Raw genomic sequence first — 25206 nt, forward strand, 5'->3', positions numbered from 1 at the left:
GCGAAACCACAGCTTTGCGCAAAGTGAACCCCAGAGACGCCATGGAGCTTGAGGTTTCTAAACTTGTAAGTGTGTCTCTGGCAGAACATGAGGCCTTAAGGACCTTTCTGGGCCTTGTCCCGAAACCATTTGTCTTGTTGGCTCGGACTGTGGGCTCTGAGAAGGCAAAAATAACTTTGCCTTTCCTGGCTGTGGACTGAATTTCCTGGGGTCTCCTAGACCCAGGACCTTGCTCCTCTCCCATTCAAATTTACAAGTGGAGCCACTTAGGGTGGTCGGGGCTGTGTCAAGAGAGGGCACAGTGGGGCTTGGCGGGCCGGAGCCCAGCAGCCTGCCTGGGCAGTGGTGATGGGGAGGAGAGTCCGGGGGAGCCTTGGCACTCTTGGCTGCTGCGTGCCTCCCCTATGTGGGCTGGAGAGCCGGGCAGCACAGGAGGGTTGGAACACGAACCAGCTTTTTCCTGCGGCTGGGAGGCAGTGGCTCCGATTTCAGGTTTGGGTCTGTTTTCTTCCTAAGCTCCCCTTGCGAGGTGGGTAGGGCCTGTCTGGTTTTAAAGAGGAAAAATAAAATTAAAACACCATGGATCAGAGAAGGCCAGTATCTTGTCTGAAGCCACACAGCGAGCAGGCAGGACGGAGATTTGAGCCCAGGACTGTGATTTCAAAAGCCCCTTTCCTCCTCCTCTTCCTGTTTCTGCCTCTCCATCTTTGACTATTATTATTTTATTCTGACATTTTAAAAGTATGTTGACATATTTATATTTACGTGAAAGGCAAAATTACAAAGATGCAAAGAAAGGATGTATTTTTTAAAAAAATTTATTTATTTTTACTGGAAAGGTGGATATACAAAGAGGAGGAGAGACAGAGAAGATCTACCATCCGATGATTCACTCCCCAAGTGACTGCAACAGCCAGAGCTGAGCCGATCCAAAGCCAGGAGCCTTGAGCCTCTTTCAGGTCTCCCACAGGGGTGTAGGGTCCCAAGGCCTTGGGCCTTCCTTGACTGCTTTCCAGGCCATGAGCAGGGAGCTGAATGGGAAGTGGGGCTGCCGGGATTAGAACTGGTGCCCATATGAGATCCCGGCGCGTGCAAGGCGAGGACTTTAGTCGCTAGGCTAACACGCTGGACCCAAGAGTGTGCACTTGTAACTACTGGTTCACTCCTCAAGTGCATGTACCACTTGGGACTGGGCCAGGTCCGAACTAGGAGCCAGGCATGGTATCTGGCTCTCCAGCCACTTGAGCCAGCACCTGCTGCTTCCCTGGATGCTCAGTAGCAGGAAGTGGGAATGGCAAGTGGAGTTGGGACACAAACCAGGTGCTGCGGTGTGGGGCTGCAGCATCCTAAGTAGTATCTCTTGATTGCTGCCCCAGCCTGCCCCTTTCCCGGTCACTTCCTAAATTCCCTTAGAATTTGCAGGTGCAACCGTCCCAGCTTTCTGGCATGGCCCAGGGAAGAGATCGCAGGCAGTTGGCTGTGGGCACTGTGCCCTAGGATGGGCCTTGGCATCTCATGGTGGCTGTCAGCACCAACTATTGTCCCTGTCCCCACAGTCTGAGCTGTGTCTCCAACACACAATTCCAACCCGCTTACTTCCCTGTCTCTGGAATCTCAGGGTAAGCCACTGTCTGCGGTGCCAGTGTCCCGCATTGTACTGCCACGACGAGGGCCAGCTACTCTGCTGCTCGCCCTGCTTCCTGCCGACGTGCCGTCCGTATGGGACCGTATGGGAGAGCAGGCGGTAGTTCCTGGCCTCTGGCTTCAGGCTTCAGTTTGTCCCAGTGCTGGCTACTGTGGATGTCTAGGGAGTGAACCAGCAGAGGGTCTTTCTGTGTCACTCTGTCTTTCAAATAAATATTCAACAGAAGACCTTAGAGTGTGCAGGCCAAGCTCAGCTGGAATGCCAGGCACCTGTTATTCTAGCACCTTCTTGCTTGACTGGTCCCCTTTCCTGCCTGGGCCCACCGTAGTACAGAGCAGCCCCTGTGTATTCGGCAGCGTCTCCTCTCCGCTGAGTCGTCAGTCTATGGTGCCTGTCCCAGCCTCCTGTTTGCTTGTGAACTCCCATGGTATCTCGACACCATTTCTTAGAAGCCCTCCTTGATTTCTCCCTTCCAGATAGCTAACTACTCAATGCCCTTTTTCCACTTCAGTCTCTTGATTGGGCTTTCATTGTCATGGAACAGGTACCTATGTGGCTATTACTTGTTTAGTCATCTAGTCACCTGCTGGGCTCCCAGTGCTATGCATGTTTGTGTCACATAGCTTGATACCTGCCATACATGGGCGCTCAGGAAATCGTGGTGGGATTGAACCTGGGTGCGGGGTCTGCCTGGAGGCCCCCAACCTCCTGTATGATGTTGGAGTCCCAGTTCTCCCAGCACAGCTTATAGTCCTGGAGACCGCGTCCTCCCACTCCAGTCTGGCTGCTGTAAACTTGTAGATGTTGAAGGATTGGTGGAATGTACCCAGAGGCCATCAGCAGAGGTGGCAGTAATGTGGCCATGAACTCCTGAGACCTGAACAGCCTCGCCCAGGGCGTGGGTTTGGGCCTGAGCCTGTGGCTGCCAGTCCTTCCTCTGGCCCTGTTTCTGCAGGCCCCTGATGCTGGTCTCCTTGGCTGGCTTAGACAATGGCTTTCGTTGCTCACAGTTCTATAGCCCAGGAGTCCAAGGCTAAGGTGGGGCAAGTCTGGCTTCCGCTGAACCCCTCCTGGGCTCACACACGGCCTTCTATCTGCGCTCCCTGATGTGATTACCCATCCCCCCCATGCCAGTCGGTCTGTGTCTGTTCTCTTCTTAGAAGATCACCTGTCTGCATGACCTTACTTGACCTTTTCCAAAGGAGTGCTCTGTCTCCAAGCGCAGTCCACTGCTAAAATACGTGACGGGGTGGGGGAAGGGGGAGGCAGGACTTTGGCCCTAAGTTTGGAAGTGAGGGGAGATACTCCAGCCCATACCATGTGCACTCTTTGATCAGATGTGGGTACCTAGGAATCTGGTCATGCTGCCTGTGACCTTGAACCCTGTGCCAGGCCCAAGGATTATGGGACACAGGAGGTTTTTCTCCTTCTTGGGGCAAGTGTGGATTTTGTCCAAGACACCTCCATCTCTGCTGAGATGCTAATGAATGAGTCACAGGCGGAAGGGACAGTGTGAGTCCTATGCAGGAGGCAGGTGTGAGCAGAGGTATTTAAAATCCAGAAACTCAGAATAACCTTGAGATCCGCAGGACTGGTGTTGCAACAAGCAGTGTAGACTGCGCGGTCTCACTGTGTGCGCTCGGCATTGGCCTGGCTGGGAGCCGTGTTGTGCAGGCCTAAATGCGTGGGTGATGCATGGGCTTTTTGCCTTTGTGCCAAGCTGCACCACCTGCCTTGTCTGGGTGATGAAGGAGGTGGCTGAGGTTGGAGCAGGTTGCTGCCTCTTGTGGTCCGAGAGAGCCCTGCTCCCTTCACCTGGCACACCACCGGGGCTGCTTGCCTTGTCTGCAGTGTGGAGGGTCCCTGCCCACTGGCAAGGAGGCGCCCTCTGTCATTCTAGTCTTTCTGTAGCCAAGGCCAGTGGGTCCAGCTAGGTCGGAGGGGAGACATGGCAGGGTTGAGGGGCAGAGCTATTGTCTGCAGGACATATGCAACCAAGAGGAGCTGTGGAGGGGCTGTCACCCAACGGTGGCCAACTCCATGGTGCGCTGAGCATCCTCGAAGTACTTGTCAAAGGATGAAGGGAGCCCAAGAGATTTGTCAGCTTTTTTCTCAAAGATCTAATATTTATCTGAAAGGCAGAGTTACAGAGAGAAGAAGAAACAAAAGAGCAAGAAAGATCTTCGATCTCCTGGCTCATTCCCCGAAAGGCTGCGTCCACCGGGGCTGAAGCCAGCATCCAGAGGCCAGAAGTTTCATCCGAGTCTCCAGCATAGATGTCCCTGCGTCTTTTGGTCCAAGCCCTTGGACCAAACTCTTTTGCCCTCCTAGGTGCATTAGCTAGATCAGGGAACTAGATTAGAAGGGGAATAGTCAGGACTAGAACCTGTGCCCTTATGGGCTGCTGGTGCTTCTGGCAGTAGGTCAGCGTGCTGTAGCACAGCGCTTGGCCTCGACTGGCTGGACTTGTCACTTATGATGCCCTGGGTGGTGGAGGTGGAGTGTGTGAAGGTAAAGTCGCTTTCGGTCCTAGCTGAGTACAGGGCAGAACTGCTCAGAGCCTCAACTGCCTGGTTCACAGAATGGCATCATTGCAGGGTGTCAACCGGTCCTGTTGGGAGGAATTAGTGAGGTCGTGTGCGTGTGTGTGCACGCGTACACAAGTGCGCATGGCATGCTCCATTCTCAGCCGGTCAGGAATGTCATTTGCCATGAGCAGGGGTCCTGAGCCTGGGCCAAGCTGATCCTTTTCCACTGTGCTGGTGACTCTGAGGCCATGCCAGGGAGCCGAGTCGTGTGGCAGCAATATACCGAGCAGCGATTGGATTTCCACAGCCTCCCCACAGAGTGGGGAAGGCAGCGGTCACCTCGCTGGCTCGCTTAGGGGCTCACCAAGGCAGGGTGCTGGGGGTCATGAGGTTGGCAGTGGCAGCAATCGAAACGAGCAAGCACCAGGTGTGCAGGCTGGAGGCTCACACCCAAGATGCAGAGCCTTGGGCTGCCTGGGCAGTCTGCATGCCAGCATGGGGCGTGAGAATCCTGTCTGTTGCCTTGGCCCTCCTGCTACAAAATGCCATCTCTCCCCTCTGCACGCTGCAAGCTGTCATACCCCCATGGCAGCCATGGCATCTGGGTGCACACACGCACGCCTGCTGCAGTGCTCTTTCCCTGTTGCCTCTGGGAGGTCTAAGTTCATGGCTGCTCCAAGAGCGCCCGGTGAGCCGGAACAGTCAGCAGCTTGGCTTGCTCCTGGGAGGCCTCGCATGGCTCGTGGCAGGGCGTCTTGGCAGCTGTCTGAGACGACAGTAGCAGGGCTAGCGCAGCGGGGAGAGCTGTCCTCTACAGAAGGGGCATTGAGGACCAAGCCTGTGAGTGACATTGGTTCCAAGGTGGCCCTTGTCCTACCTTCGGGGCAGCTGCGCATTCCTACCCTTGGCTGGATTCCCTGGCTTGGCTGTTCCTTGACTTGGATTGTCTCTGTAGCTGGTGGCTTAATCCACTGTGCCATAGCCCCAGCCCTGAACTTCTTGTCTTTCTGATAAGGGTGTATTATTCTAAATTGGAGTTCCATACCTGGACCTCCTTCCGTATAATAAAAATAGCATAACTGGTGGCGTGGCAGGGTAAGATTGGGATTGGCTCAGCCCAGGGAAGCTGGAGAGGATGAGGGGAAATGAGAGACTGACAGCAGATGTCGTCGTCCTAGGCTGTGATTTAACCACCACGCCACCCACCTGCCTGCGAACCTATGCTTTTCATTTGAAGTATTCTGACTTTGAAATATCGGCAGCAAGTTCATATGTCATAAATGCAGCCAGCTGAGGAAAATCTGGCCAACGGGCTGCCACTTTACGACCTCTGACAGAGCACAGACCAGATTAGCTCTGTTTTCTGTTCAGAACAAAGTGCTTCAAAATAAGAAAGAGAGTGCATGCCCGGCCCATGAACTCTCCATGGCCCAGGGTTCTCTGCCCCTCAGGGTGGTATCGGTGGTGACACAAGTGGCCAGGCAGCTTCCTCACTGTCTGCAAGCAGACCAGGCTCCGCTTGGCTTTGGAGCAAGGCTGGTGCTGGAGGGCAGGAGTTGGCCAGGCGCAGTGGGCAAGGGTGAGGAGGGTGGCCAGGTGGGCACATCTCTGGGTCCCTCTCCGCCCTCCATTTGCTGAGTGTCTCCTGGCTCTCCCTCTCCTTGTACGGTCTTCCTCCTTCTCTGCATCCTGGCCGACGTGACGAGCATCTTCTGGCATTCGGTTCCAGGTTGTGGCCTTTGATTGTGTTTTGGCTCTGATTTGGACATACGTGGTGAAGATTCAAGCCAGCTCTCCAAGTTTAAGAGAGAAAGTCATGGTTTAGTGGCCAGTGGTCATTTTTGTGTGCCATCACCTTCTCATCAACTAAAAAAACACTAGTTTTTCAAATGGCTGGTACACACGTGTGTGTCTTTAGGGCTTGGAGCAGGTGCTGTGGAGGTGACAAGGAAGGTGTTGTGTGTCGCTGTTGCTGATGCAGGATTTCCTGTGTGCTTGTCAGCAAGAATGAATCGGCGTCCAGTATGCCAGGCCTGTGGCATCCATTAGAGCGTGTAGGAGTTAGAGGAGGACTTGGTGGGGCTGTGGAAGTGGGAGTGGCTTCCTGAACAGGCGGGATTGGAGCGGAAGGAAGAGGAGGCAGTCAGCTTGCCTGCGCTATGTCAGGAAGGCTCCAGAAAGGGGATTGAGCTGGCGTAAGCTGTCATCAAAGAGATAAGAAACAGGAAGTGAGATGCTGCCCCAAAGGAAAGGACAAGGTGAGGGAGGGAAGCCTTGGACGCAGAGGTTAGGCTGCCCCCCACTCCCAGGACACATCCCTTAACCGAGTGCCTGCTTGGGGGTCTGGCTCCCCCACTTCTGATCCAGCTTCCTGCTAATGCACCCCCCTGCGAGGCAGCGGGGGAGGGAATGGCCCTGCCATTGGAGCTTCTGCCACAACATGGGAGACCCAGGTTGATCTGGGCTCCTGGCTTGAGTTTTTGAGCCAGTCTTAGCCGTTGTGGACATTTTGGGTTGGAAGAATCTCTCTCTGCCTCAAATAAATAAAGATAAATAATGTTCAGGGAGAAAGGTGGGGGGGCAGAACTGGAGTGTTTTGGAGTTGGTGGGGCTTGGGTTAGTGGTGGGAAGATGTTGGATCTGAATCTTGGCAGAGCCTCCTTGCCTCCCACGGTGGGGTTGTGTAGAGGAATAAGGCATTTGCCCCGGGACAGTGGAGAAGCCCACAGTGTCACTGTCACATGGTGGCACGGTGCAGGCCCGGGGACATGGTAGCAGGCGTCTTCTTTACCCCCGGCAGTGTTTTAAGAGCAGCATCAGCAGGCAGATGTTAGGGTCGGCCTTGGCACAGGTTGTACACCTGCTGGCCTCCAGCATCCCCAGTTTCCCGTACTTGTTGCTCGTTGGAGTTGGGATACTGTGGAGAAGAGGTAGAACACGCTGGGTCGGGGAGCTGGCCATGGCAAAGACAAGTACAGGCGAGAGCCTACCTGGGCAGGCCCAGATGTGCATACTGTGGGGGCAGATTGACTTTGAGTCGAGGGTAGGAGTGTGCGCGCGGGGGGTCAGGCCAGCTGAGTTTGAAGCCAGCTCTTCTACCTGCTGCTGGACCTTGTGCGGTGGGGTGTTATCTGAACTTTGTTTCCTGCTGTGTAAGCTGACACTGAGTGTACAAGTTCTACCCCTGAGGGCTGTTTCTGCAGTTGGCATAACCCCTGGCTTGTACCATCCTGCACACTTGGTGGGCACTGGGGACCGGATGTTGGGCTCAGAGCAGGTAGATCCAATTTATGGAGAGCCGGTGGCAGGAGCTGCTAGATGTCTTTAGGCCAGAAGGGGATATAATGGCAGAGCTTACTGTCCAGCTCTGGGTGCTGTCTCTGACCACCATGGCCCTGGGGTGAGCCAGCCCTGAGCAGGGGTAACTTTTCCGCCTGGAGGCTGCTCTGCAGTGGCGGGAGCCAGATTTGGCATTTTCCCCTCTGTGTGTGTCTTCCTAAGCAGCACTTGGGCCTTGGATCAGCTCAGTGTGGCCCCTGCCTCCTAGGAGGCCCCAGGGAACTGTCAGGACGCTGTGAGCTGTAGCCCTGCACTGAGGATGTAATTCGAGAGTAAAGCAGAGCAGATGGGATGGAGAAGTTTGGCTGTGCCCTATCCCCATCCTCCTTTCTCAACCCTGCCCTTCTGTGCCCCAGCACATCAAGGATCTCCGAGTGCCAGGGCTGCCCTCGCTGTTTCTCTCAGATTGGTTTCTGCGTTGTTGCAGGGCTCAGCTACAGCTCCTAGGCTCGCCGGCGGTCAGGAGGCACTCGGTTGCCCGGCCGGCTGGCCCTGCAGCATAGGCAGGCAGAGTACTCTGCCGTCCCGCAGCATCTGCTTGTTTGCCTACAGACTTTCCATTTCGGCTCCTTCTAGAGGCGATCTGTTTGTTTGAAGGAGAAGCGCCAATGAGAAAGGGAGAGCTCATTTCCTAAACACCTGTAAAAGACAAGGGTGGCCAAGGCTGACGCCAGGAAGCAGCAGCTCTGTGTCTCCCCTGTGGCTGGTGGGGACCCAAGTACTTGAGCCATCACCTGCTGCCTGCCAGGATGTGTATTAGCAGCAGTTGCTGCCTGAGAAGCAGGGGCAAGACTCAATCGCCGGCCGTCTAAGCAACGTAGCGGCCTAACCCACCGCTGGTGCAACACCTGCCCTGTACATGGTTAGGAAGTTAGAACAGGAAGCAGGGCAGGACTTGAGCCCAGGCACTCTGGTGTGGGCTGTAGGCACCCCAAGCAGCTGTCTTAACTGCTGTGCCACCTGTCCACCCTGCAGCGTGCATGTGGAATGCTTGCAGGTAGCTCCCGTGGGGACTCCGTGGATGCCACTCCTGCCCCTTGGCCGCACCCGGGCTCCATAACTTCAAGTGTGAATGTCCTTGCTGCCTCCTTCAACGGCAGAGTCTTCCCCAGAGACATTCCTGCTGTCCCTTGGTGGGGGTAACTGGCCCTGCTGACCCATAGAAAAAATGTGATGAAACAACTGACTTATCCTGGCAGCCCGTGTAGGGGATTTGCGCCCATCCTGCAGATGTGCATGTTGAGGCTCTAAGAGAAATGTAATCTACTCAGACAGGTGTTTGGGCTCTGGGGTTCACTCATGCAGTAAGCATGGGCCACCGCAAGCCAGAGAGAGAACCAGGCAGGTGCAGAGGAGCCTGTGGGCTCCGTAACCACAGGGCTCTGCCGTCCCTGTTTTCAGACCTAGCTTGGGGTGGGGTTACATTCCTTCCTGCTGGCCTCCATCCTTCACTTTACCCTGGGATAAAAAACAACAGTCAAAAGACTTTTTCTTTTCTTTTTCTTTTCTTTTTGAAAGAGGAGCTTCTTCCAGGTCTCTCATGTGGGTGCAGGAGCCCAGGCACTTAGGCCATTCTATACTGCTTTCCCCAGGCTATTAGCAGGGAGCTGGGTTGGAAATAAAGCCAGGACATGAACCCACGTGGGATGCAGCCTTGTAGGTAGTGGGTTTATTTGCTATGCCACAATGCCAGCCGCAGTTCAAAGTCTTAGGACGTGGGGTTGCTCATATAAGCTCGTATCTTTAATAATAGCACTATCAGGTGGATATTTGGCACAGTGGTTAAGCTGTTGCATGCGATGCCTGCAGCCCATATTGGAGTGCCTGGGTTTGAATCCAGCACCATTCCTAATTTGTGTTTCTTGTTAATGCAGACCCTAGGGGGCATGCAGTACTAGGTCAGAGTGCTTGTGTTTCTGCCCCAATGTGGAAGCCATGGTTTGAATTCTGGGCTTCTGGCTTTTGCCTAGCCCACGCCAGCTGTTCTATTTGGGGATGAACCAGTAGGTGGGAGATCTTTCTCTTTGTGTCTTTCACATAAGCAAAATCAGAATTAAAGCAAGAAGCACATCTTCTCTTTCACCACCAGCCGTCCCCGAGGGTTGCTCACCCTCCCACTGCCGGCCCCTTTCTAGCTGTAGCCTTTGTCTTCCAGGGAGCCTTCCTGGGTCTCTCCCACCCCTCCCCTGGCTGGGTCAGGGCAGTGGCCTCTGTCTGCTCTGCTCTCTGCTGCACCTGCCCCCTCACTGCAATAGAAGTAGGATTGTGTCTCCATGATGCCCATTTGGCGTGGCCAGGTGGGGTGGAGCTGGGAAGCAGAGAGTCCAAACCCTGTGAGCCTGAGTTGGTGCCTATTGTCAGGGCTGCTGCCATGTTATGCAACCAGCCGTCTTTCTGGTAGCACAAGTTTTGCGAAGGCAGGGCCTAGATCTTCTGTATTCATAACCTGGGCACTTGATAAATAGACACAAAGTGACATACCTGGGAGTGAGTCATCAGGCTCCAAAAACACCACAGGGTCCCCGGGGATGCTGTGTGTTACAGTTCAGCCAACCCCGGGGCCATCTGGGGTGACTCGCATCTCATCCCCACGTGATCAGATCAGAAATAGCCTGGCCAGGGCACAGCCCTGCTTCCCCTTGGCACAACCTGTGCTTCGGACTCTTTGCTCACTGCCCCCAGCACTCAGCCATAATGGCTGCCTTAGCCTGGGGTGGGAGTGTGCTGCCTGCCTTGTTTAGCTTTGGAGCTCACTCCCTCACTTCCTGCCCCCTGCCACTCGCAGACCTCCTGTCTCCTCTCTCTAATCTCTTTCTGTTAGATTGGTATTTCATTTTATTTTTTCATGTTCTCTTAGCCCTTGCAGAAAATCAGTTCGGGCGGAGCGGCTGTGCTCGGCACTGGCTAATGGCCTGGCGCCGCTCCAAGCTGCCGGATGTGCTGGCTTCCACTTGTGGGTGGTCGGTGGCAAGCGTGTTCTGTCCTCTCTGTGGCTCTCGGGGGTCCCTTCTTCTCACAGGCTCGGCTCTTCACACTTGGTTGGCCCCGGCCCGGCTGTCGCCATTGCCATGTTGATGTGCTGCCCCGGAGCCGGTCTGTTAGCCTCACTGGGGCTTGGTTTTATCAGCACCGAAGTCCACCAGGCCCCTGGGCCACCATGCCATTTAGGTTGACGTCCAGTGTGCTGTTTTGTTGCAGGGCGGCAGCTGTCCTGGAGCAGGGAGCCGCCCTGTGCTCTGGCGATGGGTGTGGCCAGGGCGATTTCTGAGGCTGCAGATATGTGTGTGTAAGATACACTCTGCTCTCATAGCTCTTCAGCTGCTAGGTCTCCTGCAAAGGGTGGGCTTGACTTTGTTTTCTTTGTTTCAGGTTTGTTTATTTATTTGAAAGGCAGAGTTACAGAGAGAAAGAGACAGAGAGAGGTCTTCTGTATGCTGGCTGTCTCCCCGGATAGCCACAACGACCGGAGCTCGGATAGTCTGGCGCCACAAGCCAGAAGCTTCTTCTGTGGTCTCCCGTGAGAGTGCAGGGTGTCTCAGGAACATGAGCAGGGTGCTAGATCAGAAGTAGAGCAGTCAGGATTTGAACTGGCTTCTGTATGGGATGCTGGTGCCACAGGCAGAGGCTTAACTTGCTATGCCACAGCGCCGGTCTATGTTAAACAGGTTTAACTCTGTTATCTCAGGGATAAGTGACCTGGAAGGAGAAGCTGAGCTGGTTTCTTTCCGGGCTGCAGTTTCTTCATCTGTCCAGTGGAGATAAGAATATAGAAAGTCAGCTTGACATCAAGTTGAACTGGGGGGCAGGAATTGGCCCAGGGGTTAAGATCTGCCCCAGAGATGTCTGCACTCTATATCCAAGTGTCTGGGTTCAAGTGCTGGCTCCACTTCCAGTTACTGTGAATGCACACCCTGGGAATCAGCAGGCGACGGGTCGAGTACTCGGGCCCCTGCCACCCACGTGGAGTCTGGGCTCCTCCTGGCTTCAGCCTGGCCCTATCCTGGCTCTTGGGGCCATTTGGGGAGCGAGCCAGCAGACAGGGGACCTCTTGTCTGTTTCTGTCTCTGTTCTATCGCTATCTCAGTGTGTTTTTGTTTTTTTTTTTTTTTAAGATTTATTCATTTTATTACAGCCAGATGTACAGAGAGGAGGAGAGACAGAGAGGAAGATCTTCCGTCCGATGATTCACTCCCCAAGCGAGCTGCAACGGGCCGGTACTGTGCCGATCTGAAGCCGGGAACCAGGAACCTCTTCTGGGTCTCCCACGCGGGTGCAGGGTCCCAATGCATTGGGCCGTCCTCGACTGCTTTCCCAGGCCACAGGCAGGGAGCTGGATGGGAAGTGGAGCTGCTGGGATTAGAACTGGCACCCATATGGGATCCCGGTGTATGCAAGGCGAGGACTTTAGCCGCTAGGCCACGCCGCCGGGCCCTCAGTGTGTTTTGAAAAGCAAAATTGAAAGAGACGGGGAGAACACAGTGAACTCTCAAGTGCTTGTTCCCTTCCCATACGTCTGCAACAGCCTGGCCTGGGCTGGCACCAGAGCCCCGACTCCGGAATGCTCTCCAGGCCTCCCATGAGGGTGGCAGGGCTCTGATGACTGGCCCCATTATGGCTGCTTCCCAGGGTCTGTGTTAGCAGGGAGCTGGAACAGGGTGGCAAGACTAGGCATACTGATATGGGATATAGGTGTCCGACCGGCTTGGTCTGCCCCACCTGCCCCTCGCCATACCCACTTCATTCATTTGTCTTTCATTCATGGTGTCCTGGGCTGCTTTCTTCTACCTGACAGAAAGGGATACGGAGGCAGAAAACAGGGAGGCTGAGCCCAGGGCCTAGGCCCTGACTGCTCAAGGTCCCCAGTGCCTGGAGCACAGTGACACCATCAATCTGCCCATGGGACACAGCACTCTCAGCTGTCACTTTCCTGGTGGCCTCCTTCACGTGTACAGAGCTACAGGTCCAGGTGCTCCCCGGGGGTCGTGTCCAGGTGCCTCTGGGGAGGGGATGGAGTGGACCTCCGACCCCTGCTGTGTGGGTGCTGTCTGCTGATGCATCCTGTAGCCTGGATCTCAAGCTGGGCTTGAGGCCTCTGAGCATCGGCTTGCCGACCTCTCGCAGGGATCCTGAGACCACCGGGCACCGTGCAAGAAGCCTCTTGTCCATCCATGCTTCCGTGACCCCCTTTGCTGTCCCTGCGTGCTCTACAATTAGCGTTTCTGATGCTTGCCAGTGAACGCCGAACAGATGTTTGCGCAGGTGCTGCGCTCCTCGCGGGGTAAGCAGGGTGGAGCGCATGTGCATGCATGGGTGAGTGTGTAAGCGAAGTGTGTGGCCTTCAGGAAAGCCTCCACTGCACCTTGCAGTGAGTGACCGCGTGGCTGGGGTAAAAACCCTTTGTGCCCAGTGGTGGAAACACAGGCAACATATGGCATTAGAATTCAAGGGCTGTAAGAGGAGGAGCTGTGTTTGACACCTGTGGGCACCTAGCCCATGGTGGGGTGTACTGTGGGGGCATCCTGGGAGGGGTGCTTAGGATTGGACAAGACCAGAGTGATCCCTGTATGCATGCATGGGCTCGTCCCAGGCAGAGATGGAACTTGCCGTCTCCCGGAAGCAGTGCACGGGCAGTGAGAGTCAGACTGCCTAGTTTGCAGTGCCAGCTACTGCCTTGCCCCTCTGGGACTCTGTTTCTGTACTCTGTAAAATGGGTATGAGAAGAGATTCTGGCTCACCAAGCTTTTGCACAAGTAGTGTGCAGGAAGCCCTTAAGGGGTGTGTATGGTGTGTGCATTGTGTAAAGGAGCGTAGGGCGTGACTGCCGTCATTTCCCATCATGACAGCTTCGGCGCTGGTGTATGGCTCTCCCAGAACTCTCTGTGGTGTTCCTGTTGGTTTCCTTTGTACTTTGTGCAAGCCGTCACCCCCTCCACAGCCAGCTCGTGAGGTCCTCAGCCATTACCCTGCACGAGCTGGTTCCCCACAGGGAAGGGCTGTCCTCAGGTCCTCTTCCAGGCTGTTCCAGCTGACCGCTGACCTCTGTGACCTGGAACTGCAGTCCTTGTGTCACTTCCTGCTGGGGAGCTCCCTGAGGGCCCAAGGGGTGGTGTGACTTTTTCTAGCGCCAAAGTATTGAGCAGGTGCCTAGTGATGGTCTTTCCCGAGTGCAGTGCACCTGTTTGCCTTTGGGAACTCGGCTGTTTCAAGCACTGCCCTCTCTTTTCTTCTCTGAAGTGGCAGCGCGATGGAGTTAGGGTGCCAGGAGTGCTCCGTGGGTTACGGTGGCAGCCTCTGATGGCCTCCTTGTGCATTCCTGGTGCATCCACTTGGCCACGGGCCACACTCACTCCCTGGGTGAGGGGCAATGTGCCTGTTTTCCTCCAGGGCAGCAAGGCAGCCCTTCGAGTGGGCCGTGCAGGTCCCCAGCGGGCAGCTGCAGACTGAGATGCAGACGGCAGCGGGCAGCTTTACCCTGGCCGCCTGCAGCCTGGAGCTGCTTCTAGCCCAGTGCTCGACTGCCCCCCACCCCCACCGCCACCCGGGCACCGCCCCAGGGAGTCTTCTGTCCTTTCCTTCCTCTTCTGGCTTAAGCCTTTCGCGAGGCAGATTTTGGGCTCATAGCCAGCAATTCCATTGTGCCAGTTCCCGCCTTGCTGGCGGCCAGTGTACTTGCCTTGGGCTCTGCCTGGGTCTTCAGCCGTTCCCCGTGGGCAACACAGGTCTCCCTTCCATGTCACCTCGCAGCCAGTCTTCAGAAGGAGAAGCAGAGCAGGGGGGAACTATGCATCGCTCCAACGCTGTGTACCTCACCCGATTTCTGTCTGGGGAGCCCCAGAGGAGGCGGCAACGCAGACGCACCACCCACAGACCCCATCAGTGTTGCTTGCTTTGTTTTCTTCTCCTCCCGCTTTTTTCCCATGGAGTGGGGCTCTCCGTGACAACTGGCAAATGGTCGGGCTGTGGCTTGTTGTCATTCTGCCGGGCACCAGCTCCCTGAGGGCCCTGAGTGCTTTGTGGGTAGCTGCATTTGTTTCCACGGCGCCCAGAGCACATTTGGCACGAGGCCCAGTCTATGGATGAACAAACTGAGGCTCTAGGGATTTGGATGAGGAACTGCGGAAGGGGGGGCCCTGCTGAGAGAGCGAACTTGGTGCGGGGATGGGGGAAGGGCTGCGTTGCAATAGAGAGGATGCGTGTGTGAGTGTGTGTGTGTGAGAGAGAGAGTGTGTGTGTGTGTATGGACTTAGGAGAAATATCATGATGCTGAGTCCTCAGTGGTACTTTCCTCAGAGCTACCTTTTGGGATGAGCTTCAAGGCAAAGTAAAAATACATTGCTTTCTCTATTTGAGAATCAGAGACAGGGAGTGAGAGAGCTTCCATCTGCTTGTTCTTTCCCCCAAAATATTCCAACTGCTGGAGGAAACTGAAGCCGGGAGTCGGGCGCTCCACGTGCGTCTCTCGTGCAGGTGGCTGCAACTCAGCCTCTTGAACCATCATCACCTTCTACCTCCTAGGATGCGCCATGAGCAAGAAGCCAGAGTCAGGAGCCCAGCCAGGCATGGAACTCAGGTGTTCCATGGTGAGACGATGGTGGCCCGACCCTTTGCAGGCCTTCTCTCCAAAGCCACCTCTCTCCATGGGCACTCAACGTGGTGACTCTCGCACAGCTCTGGCTGATCCCCTATGTGCCACAACAGCAGAAAGCCCCGCCTCGTGCCTGCTCCTGCTGGCTCCCGCCCTGTGCTCTGCGTGCAACTTTGCCACGGCATATGGAAATGGTTTCTATTTATCCAGCAGCGACCGGGCTGCTGCCGCATGCTGTGCTCCAGCGGATGGAAACCTTGGGCTCCCCGCAGGCTCGTTCCGAGGCTGCATTGCGAGCAGCCAGCTGTTTTGCAGGGAGTGTCTGGGCCCGGTGACATCAGTGTGGAGGCGGCGTGACCATCTGTGCAAACAGGTCATCCCAGTTCGCTCGCCAGCCAGTCCTCCTGCCCACCCCCTGAGGTGAAGATTCAAGGTTGCTGTCGCATTGTTGGGCAGCTCATGCCTGTCAGTTCAGCAGTTTCTCTCGGGTCCTTCTCTTGCTCGGTGTGGTTTTATGTTTGCTTCCCTGCGCTGTCTGCCAGCATCCATGGAGTGTGGTGAGGGGAAGGGGCCACATCCAGTCTTCCCTGAATGGGCTCTGTCAGCCTGAAGGGGACTGCGCCCACCATTCCAGTCTGCCTGGGGCACAGCTGTGTGGGACAAGCTGTTTCCCTTCTGTGGCCACTTACTCTGAGGCACGCATGGAACACGGTGGTCCTGGTAGCTGAGCGGAATCAGCTTTCTGGAGCCGCTGTAAAAGCCCACACATAGACGCTCACTTGCTGTGGCAGAGATGCGGCAGCAAGGGGGCGGCCGTCGTCTTCCTGGAGGAGGAGACTGAGGGCCAACTCCCTGACAGCTCCTGGTTCTTCCAGCTGGGCCCTTGTGGTATGCAAGGTCCAGCTTTGCCTTCCCAGTGTGGTGCCCTAGTCCTGGGTCCTGGGGCTGGCACTGATGCAGTGTGCAGCAAGCCACCAGTAGGAGAGGACCTGTGCTGGCACGCAGGTCCAAGATGGCTGCTGAGGTGATGTGGTGGGACCACACCTGGCTGCTCTTTATTGCCCAGGACTGCTCTGGGCAGTGGGTACTTTGACACAAGGGCACCTGTTGTTTGGTCCAGGGGTCTTTGGTCAGGAGGAAAGCAGGAATGGGCCCAGGTCACTAAGGCAGGTGAACCCCTGTCACCAGTGGAGTCCGCCCCTGCGTGGGCGGAGATCCAGGAACAAATCCACCTGCCTCAGAGGGGACAAGGGAATAGGTACTGTTTAGGTTTGACCCCCAACTATGACCAATCCCAAAACCCCTCCCCGCTCATCGTGCCGGAGTTCGTTCTCAGTGGGAAGTGCTCCCAGGTACCTGGACAGCCCAGCATGCACACAGCTCCCCCGCCTTCTCGTCTCTACCCCAGCTTCCTTGTTCACACGCCTCTGTTGGCCGATCCCTTGGGGAACAACCAACCCTACAAGCAAACCTTGTTCTGCAATAACGTGGCACTTGGACTTGGAACATGTTCACCCCACTTTTCCTTTTGGAAGTGAGAGGTGAAGTGAGAGCAGAGCGGGGCAGGGTGGGTAGCCACATCATCTCTCTGTGAAGGCTGATGTAAGGAAGTGGGGCGGCTAGCACCTGCTGCTCTCCTTTCCCTAATCCAGGCCTGCCTGGGTGGAACGGGGCTCTTTGAGGTCACATGTGGCTGCCTTGAAAAGCCCCTGATGCCTGTGTCAACCCAGGCCGGTCAGCACGGTCCCTGGGGGAGAGCCACGAACAACCATGGAGCCCTGCTGGGGCAGCTGAGTTCTGCTTCCTGACCACACAGGTGGAGCAGGGGAAGTGTGGGACAGGCCATCCCTGGGGGCGTCGGTCCCTTTTTCTTTCCTGTTTTTCTTTCTTTTGTGTGAAATCTTACCCTGAATTACTCTGATGCAGCTTTGTCCCTCTGGGGCCTCCAAGCAGATCTTGTCTTGCCCCAGCAGTGGCATCTCCCGTGCTGCTCTGCGCTCTCCCCACGGCCACGTGACACCTGACCCTGTTTTGGGTTTCGGGGACACGGCCCTCCTGCAGCCACCATTTCCCCCATCCGGCAGTGACACAAGCCCAGGAGGAAGCAGTAGGCAGAGTAGGGGGAGACCAGGCAGGGAGGACACCAGGCCATGTGACTCTACAGGGGCATCCCAAGGGTGAGAAACCTGGCCCTTTAATGTTGGGGAGGACAGAAGGAGCAGGAAGTGCCAAGACTCTTGGGTGGAATGTTCCAGAATAACAAGGAGGCTGGCCAGTGTGGTGGGAAGAGGTTATGGGGCCGGTTTCCCTTGGCCATGGTGCAGGCAGCATAGGAGCCAGGGAGAAGTGAGTGCTTGTGGCCCACATGCAGCTGGCTTCTGAGGAGCGGTGCTGGAAGGGGCCGCACTTATGGGTAGACCCCTGTAAGACACGCTGGCAAGCAGTGGCCAGAGCAGAGGACCCTATAGCAAGGCTGCTTTCTACAAAGCCCTGTCTTCCATCCTGGCCTGTCAGGTGCTGTTGGTGGATGGTGTTCCACACTCAGGCCCTGGCAAGTGATGCCCTGTGCTGGAGCTGGCACACACAGTACTGAGCTCAGCCCTCAGGCATGCTCCAGCTCTGTCACCTTTTCCGGGTGAGACCCTGGGCAGGTTCACCAACCCTGGCACCTTCACTGCTTAACCAATGTCCAGTGAGTGCTTTCTGGTGGTGCTTGGCACTCGGGGCCTGCCCTGTGAGGTCAGTTGCAGCTGCGTTTTAGAGGGCGGGGATGGGGACATGGAGCAGTTAGAAGCTCTGGCAGCTAGGAGTCGGGAGTGGGTACTTGGCATGTGTGGTAAAGAAGGCATGGTTGTTCTCTCCATGCAGTGGGGCAGTGGGAAGCTATAGTACCCAGCGAGGTCTGGTGCTGGGCTCTGCACTGTGTGACCCAGCTGGTTCCAGGGCAGCTCTTGAGCTGGCAGCTGCGTCTGAGGACATCCAGGTATCTGTTGTTTCAGTTTAGGGCCTGGCACTTCAGAGCAAGGCAATCGCTAAACATCTGCAATAAGAAGGACTTCAGGGGTTGGCACTGTGGCTCAGTGGGCTGAGCTGCCGCTTGCAATGCTGCCATGCTGCATCAGTGTTGGTTCTGATCCAGCTTCCTGCTAGTGCCTCACATGGACCAGCTTGTTGTGAGAAGTCCTCCCAGGCCCTTCGTGGGCAGCCCTGGCTGATCCACTCAGTCGCCGGATGTGGCAGGAACACTCTCCCTGGAAAGCAGCTGCCATGTGGCTGCTCTCCCTCTACTGGCTGGCACGTTTTTGTCTCTGATGGCTGCCTAGGGCACCTGCCGACTCCAAGCATCCTGTGGTGACCAGGAGCCCACCTTCAAGGCCGCCTGCTACAGGCCCACCATCCAAGAGGAGTTTAACATAGTTGGGGGTGGGGAGCATGGAGAGGCTGCAAGGAGATGCTGAAGGCTCTACTGCCCTTGTAGGGCCTTCAGGCAGGCAGCAGAATGAGCAAGTAGGCAGGCTGGCACAATGTAGGACTCCCTGCAGCTGGGGTCCTGGCCAGGCAGGTAGGAAGGTCTTGCATGGTAAGAGCCAGCCTGAAGGCTGTTGTATTTTAAAGAAAGATTATTTCTTATGTGAAAGGCAGATTTAGAAAGGAGAGACAGAGATCTTCCATTCTGTGGTTCACTTCCCAAATGGCTGCAGTGACTGGAACTGGGCTGATCCGAAACCAGGAAGTTGGAGCTTCCCCCCAGGTCTCTCATGTGCGTGCAGGGGCCCAAGGCTTTGGGCCATCTTCAGCTGCTTTCTCAAGCTACAAGCAGGGAGCTGGGCTGAAGATAGAGCAGCCACCGTAGATATGGAATGCTAACACTGCAGGCAGAGGAGTATTCGTCCGTGCCCCCAACGCTGGCCCCAGCTGTTGCATCTTTTAGATGAAGAACAGGAGCCCTTTGTGAGGGTGGGGATTGAGACAGGGTGGAGAGAGAAGACCCTCCTTGGCCTTGGTGACTTGCAGGCCTGGAGAGATGAGAAGAAGATGGTCTCTAAGGTTGCTGGCTCCAAGGACAGTGCTCCCTGGACAGCCAGAGCCAGGACCTTCTCCCTGCTCAGTGTCCGTGGAGATTTTAGAGACAGAATGGAACTCATATTTGTGGTTTGGCTGGAGATGGTGTGTTGGGAAGGAACAGCTGTCACTCATACACCTAGAGACGCCTGGAGCCACCTGCTCCCAGGTGCTGGGCAGTCTGCACCACAGGGGCAGTGGGCTGTGGTCTAGGTTCTCGGGACCATGCACCTTCCCCTGTCCAGAAACGGACTGAGAGAGGGCCTGGGTATTTGCCAAGACCCCTGTGTGAGAGGAAGAGCCTGATGGCTCCTCCTGGGGGAAAGAGAGGAGAGGTGTCTTGCAGGCAACAGCATTTTGCCCCTGGGGTGGGAATGTGGCACTAATTTCCCTGCCATCTGTGCCAGCTCACCGCTGCCTGCCCAGCTCTGGTACCATGCTTTATTTTACCTGGGACCCTGTCTGGGCTTGTGAGGGTGGCATAGGAGGAGACACAGCAAGGGAAGACATGGCTTTCCATGCTCAGCAGAGGTCAGCTCTGGGCTCAGCCAGTCTTCCCTGACCCACGTGAACGGCGGAGGAAGCAGCTTGACCTGCTCTTGCCTCTGCCTGGGGCTCAGCTCCAGCAGAAACGGGCACTGGAATGGGAGTTAGGCACACTGCTCTGTGGGCACTGGGCAGAGAAAGGTCAGAGCGGTCAAAGTTAATCCCCGTCCAGCTGTCCCGCTCGCGATTCAGAACTCTGCTCCAGCGGCACAGCCCCACAACTACTTTCAGTGATGTGAGCGCTGTACCATTGCCCCTTCCCGTGTCTGGTTCTGGCACGGAGCCTGCTTGGTGCCCCAGCCCCACTGCCCGCTGGCTGCAGGCTCCAGGCAGTCACTTGGCCTTTCCATCTCTTAGCTCCCTCAAGACTGCAGTGTGAATAACACAGCCTACTTCATAGGAATGTGCTGGACTGAAATGGACCCACAGCCATGAGCATGCAGCTGTGTGTCGTTATCCCTTGCTGTATGAACAGTCCTGCCTAAAGCAATGTGCTAGGAGGACAGCATCCTTTATTTCACTCATGCAGTCATGGCTGGGGAGGTGGCTTTGTTCTCCGCGGCATCCGTTGGCTGGGGCTGGGGTCTCTTCCTGAGCTGGCTTGTCTTCCTGGCCCAGTAGCTGCTGCTGGCTCAGGTAGAGGACTGTGGCCTGGGCACCTGGATTCTTCTCCAGAATTCTCCACCTGCTGCTTCAGCTTCTTCCCAAAATGCAGAGCCCTGAGGTCCAAGAGGTTGAGGTGGGCGTATGTTTATGATCCCAGGAAGTGCAAGCTGCACTTGCTCTGTCCCCTACTGGTCAAAGCTGTCACAGAGACTCACCTGGAGTCAGGAAGAAGAGACTTGGGGGCAGCTGTGGTGTAGCAAGTGAGGTGGCTGCTTGCAGTGCTGGCCATTTCATGCTGCAGTGCTCTTTTGAGTCTTAGTTTCTGATCCATCTTTTTGGGAATGTGCCTGGGAAGACAGCAGGTGATTGCCCAAGACCTTGGGACCCTGCACCCGCTTGGGGGACCTGGGACAAGCTCCAGGCTCCTTGTTGCAGACAAGCCAAGCCCTGGCTGTTGCGGCATTTAGGAGAGTGAATCAGTGGATGAAAGATTTCTCTCTCTGTCTCTCCAACCCTTTCTGTAATTCTGACTTTCAAGTAAAATAGACATCTTTTAAAATATTGTAAAAAGAAAAATTGACTCCAGTGAAATTAGAAATTTGGGGTAGAAAGTTCTTTGGAGGGAGGCACTGGGCGCAGCAGGTGGGGTCACCCTTGGGCTGCCTCCATCCCATGCTGGAATGCTGGCTCAAGACCCAGCAGCTCTGCTTCAGGGTTTGCCAGTTCTGGCATCGTCTTTGCTACCACCCCATTCATGGTTTGTCAAAGCCATCATGCCCTTAGGAAAGACAATGTTACCACCTCTGTGAATGAAGAAACAGTATCTCTTCCCAGAACTAGATACTATAAGTGGAAACAGATATGCTGAGAAATGAAACAGTGTAAGCACATTGTAACGAGCTCCTGTTACACCAAGCCTATAAGCCTGAGCCTGCGATCAGTCTGATAAGCCTGCATTTGGGGATGCTCAAAACAGTTTAACATGAACCAGGCTCTTGAGGTGCTACAAGGGATGCCTGCATCCCATTCCACCTGGGTTCAGGCCCCAGCCTCCTGCTGAGGTAGAATTTAAATAGTGTAATAAAGCAAGAAGAAGAAAAGCCATCTAGATTGCAATGGAAGTAGTGCTGTCTTTGTTCTTAGCATGATCATCTGTGGAGAAAAGCCAGTGAAATCTGCAAGTTACTACACCTCAGACTTGAATTTTAGCAAGGTTGCAGGATAGGATACCAGTATCCTGGAATCAATTATATTTGTATACTGTAGCAACAGACAATTGAAAATTGAAATTAAAAGGCAGCTCCACTTACAAATGGCATCAAAAAGTGTGAACCACTTAGTGTGAAATCTGATGATGTATGAGACTTGTATAGTGAAAGCTACAATGCATTGCTGAGAAATCGAAGGAGACTTAAACAGAGATACACCATCTTCCTGGGTTTTGAAATCATCCGTTATCCCCATAGATTCAACAACACACTCTCACAGTAAGTCCCAGTGATATTTTTTTTTGTTTGGGGTATAAATTAATTGATTTATTCTAAATTCGTATGGGAATGCAAAAGAGCTAACTAGCCAAAATAACTTTAAAACAGATGGACAACTTTGGAGGACAACTCTTACTTGATATTTAGACCTGGAAAACTATGTTTATCAAGATCTTCAGGTCCTCATGTCCAATCATTATGATCTAGAGTTAGTCAAGAATTTCTTAGAGATGGTGTTCATCCATAGAGAAACCAATGGGTAAATTAAGCTCCATCCAAATGTTTGAAACTTGTGTTCGAAAATGACTTTTGCAAAACTGTTGGAAGAATGAGGAGAGAAGTCCCAAACTGGGGAAAAACCTTGTATTTAGAATAGGAGGATGCTCAAAATTCAGGATGAGCAAAGAGCACAGTGAAGACACGGGTAAAATACTGGCAGGAATGTTTGGGAACTACACTAAGCGCTTTTTATTATTAGAAAAATGAAAGTCGAAAGCGTGATATGACACTGCCACCCCTGCCTTACAGAACACCGGGAAGTAGAAAGGCAGCTAGTGGAATGGTAAAAATGGCTCCATTGTTTTGGGAAAACAGTTGTGTGGTTTCCTAAAAAGTTGAAGGTGTGACCAAGCCATTTCACCTCCGTGTATCTACCCCAAGAATGAGAACGAACAGTCGCACAGAGGCCTGTGTGCCTGAGTGTTCCTGGCAGCTTCATTTGAAAGAGGCAAAAACTAGAAGCAGTGTTGAGTTGCATCAGCAGAGTGGATGCCCTGTGGTCCAGTAACCCAGTGGAATACTATGCACCCATGTAGCTCTGTGGTCCAGTAACCCAGTGGAATACTATGCACCCATGTAGCTCTGTGGTCCAGTAACCCAGTGGAATACTATGCACCCATGTAGCTCTGTGGTCCAGTAACCCAGTGGAATACTATGCACCCATGTAGCTCTGTGGTCCAGTAACCCAGTGGAATACTATGCACCCATGTAGCTCTGTGGTCCAGTAACCCAGTGGAATACTATGCACCCATGTAGCTCTGTGGTCCAGTAACCCAGTGGAATACTATGCACCCATGTAGCTCTGTGGTCCAGTAACCCAGTGGAATACTATGCCCCCATGTAGCTCTGTGGTCCAATAACCCAGTGGAATACTATGCCCCCATGTAGCAGAAGGAGCTCGTGGCCTCTGATGCAACACAGACGATTCCTTTCTGCTTTAAAGCTTTGTTTTATTTATTTGAAATGCTGAGTTAGAGAGAGAATCTTCCATTGTTGGTTCACTCCTCTAAAGATTTCAAAGTCTGAGGTTAGACCACACTGAAGCCAGGGGTCTAGAACTCCATCCTGGTCTCCCCCTTGGGCCAACTTCTGCTGCCTTCCCAGGAACATTAGCAGCAGGGAGCTAGGTTAGAAGTGAGACAGCCAAGAATCAAACCAGCCTCTGAAACAGGATGTTGGCCACTGGCTGAAACCCTAGTGCACATTGCCAGGTCCGCGACAGACAAATTTCAAAGTTACTGTGCACTTTTGCATTAGAAGGACATTGTGCACATGGCTCAGTGGCTAAAGTCCTCGCCTTGAATGCGCTGGGATCCTGTATGGGTGTCGGTTCTAATCCCAGCAGTTTCACTTCCCATCCAGCTCCCTGCTTGTGGCCTGGGAAAGCAGTTGAGGACAGCCCAAAGCCTTGGGATCCTGCACCCGTGTGGGAGACCTAGAACAAGCTCCTGGCTCCTGGCTTCGGATCGGCACAGTACCGGCCGTTGCAGCTCGCTTGGGGAGTGAATCATCGGACGGAAGATCTTCCTCTCTGTCTCTCCTCCTCTCTGTATATCTGACTTTGTAATAAAAATAAATGAATCTTTTTAAAAAAGAAAAAAGGACATTGTGCGAGCCAGCAGCACTGCCGGCTCCGCCCGTTTCCTGCCCTGTGCCCCTGTGCTCGCGAACCTTTCTTGTTTACTTCCTGCCGACTGTACAAGCATCAATATGTCCATACACTCGATTCTTCCTACACGAGCATTGCTTGGGGCTTGCAGGGGACACCAGATATTCTCCCATGATTCACTTCTTCCCAATAAGTGACCAAGTGGAACCTCCTTTCTTGCTGCCCTCCTTTTTCGTGTGTGTCAGTGGAGCCCATCTTTGTTCAGACAAATGCAGCTCCCATGAACTCCAGTGTTCTTATCAGCCCAGGGTTTGGTGGTTAGGGATCCCAGGGGTTCAGCCAGTGCTGTCTGTTAGTGTCTTGTTCTGTGGCTGTCTTCTCGGGGAGTCTGTCCCCCGTGTCACAGCAGAGGCCACTGGGGGAGGGGGCAGACAGCTGCTCCTTGCTGCAGGTCCGGGGTCAGTTCCAAGTGCAGTACCCAGCAGCCTGCACCAACCCCTGTGCCTAAGGGAGGCTGGGCGGGGTCTTTGGTGGCTGAGCTTGGTCACCTGCCCCGGAGGCAGGAGTGGGGATTCTGCAAGGGCAGACTGGGCAGTGTCATTTTCAGCTTGTGGGTAAATAGCACATGGGTGTGCTTCCACAAGGCAACAGTGTACAGAAAGGGCTCCCTGTTGGGGTGACATCGCTTCGCTGCCCCTCTCACCCCTTGTGGAAAACCTATTGGGTTGAAGTCCTCTATTTTTCCTCCTTGTGTATCTTTTTGTGAAAAGAAGCAGATACATACATGTTTTCTTGTTTCCTCCCCGTTACATAAAAGCTCACTGTGTGTTCTTTGACAATTCTTTCTTTTCTTAATAAGAGCAGAGATTTTTTTTTTCCAACCAACCATTCTAGCTCTTGCTGTGCTTAGTGTTGGCTTGTGCGTGAGTGTGAGCGTGTGACCGAGCCCCTGCCCGTGGGGTTTCTCCTTTGTGGGACAGCTGTCCTCTTTAACCCAGCAGTGAGCGACTCTCTGTCTCCTCTGGCATCACAGATGGGGGCAGCTGTGCTGTCCACGACGCCCAGGTCCCCAGCCTGAACTCTGCGAGTGAGATGGCCCTCTCCAGTCCCATCGGACACAACTGGGAGATGAATTATCAAGAGGCAGCAATCTACCTCCAGGTGAGTGCCTCCTGTTTGGCACCTGTTTGCGGCACCTGCTGCTGAGGGCCAGGAGGCATCCAGGGTTATGTTAGGTGCCCAGACCTTCGGTGTTGGCTTGTGGCCTGATGCGGCCCCTGCCCGTGCCACGCAGAGAGGGTGTCATGCTGCAGCTTGACCTCTGACTACTTCTGAGACTTGGTTCTGTGCTGGGAGTTTGTGTGCATGTGTGAAGGTGCACATCTGGATTTCTCCACTATTGCATGCTTTTTGGGTTGTTGAAAACATTTTTCTCTAAAAGATATACTTATTCATTACAATACGTTTAGGTACAGAGAGGAAATGAAAAAAATTATTCACCCGGCTGTCACTGTTAATAC

General features: G+C 54.4%; 1 protein-coding gene across 4 annotated transcripts in view; it reads left to right on the forward strand.

The window, feature by feature from the left end:
- Positions 1 to 25206, forward strand: part of TPCN1 (two pore segment channel 1) — a 48213-nt gene that overhangs the window by 3455 nt on the left and 19552 nt on the right. For all 4 annotated transcript variants that reach the window (XM_058656436.1, XM_058656438.1, XM_004595283.3 and 1 more), the window contains exon 3: positions 24720 to 24847. In XM_058656436.1, the coding sequence (XP_058512419.1) occupies positions 24720 to 24847 (128 nt within the window). The remainder of the gene's footprint in view (positions 1 to 24719; positions 24848 to 25206) is intronic.

Source organism: Ochotona princeps, chromosome 29 (genome assembly GCF_030435755.1).
Source record: "Ochotona princeps isolate mOchPri1 chromosome 29, mOchPri1.hap1, whole genome shotgun sequence".
NCBI classification, from domain to species: Eukaryota; Metazoa; Chordata; class Mammalia; order Lagomorpha; family Ochotonidae; genus Ochotona; species Ochotona princeps.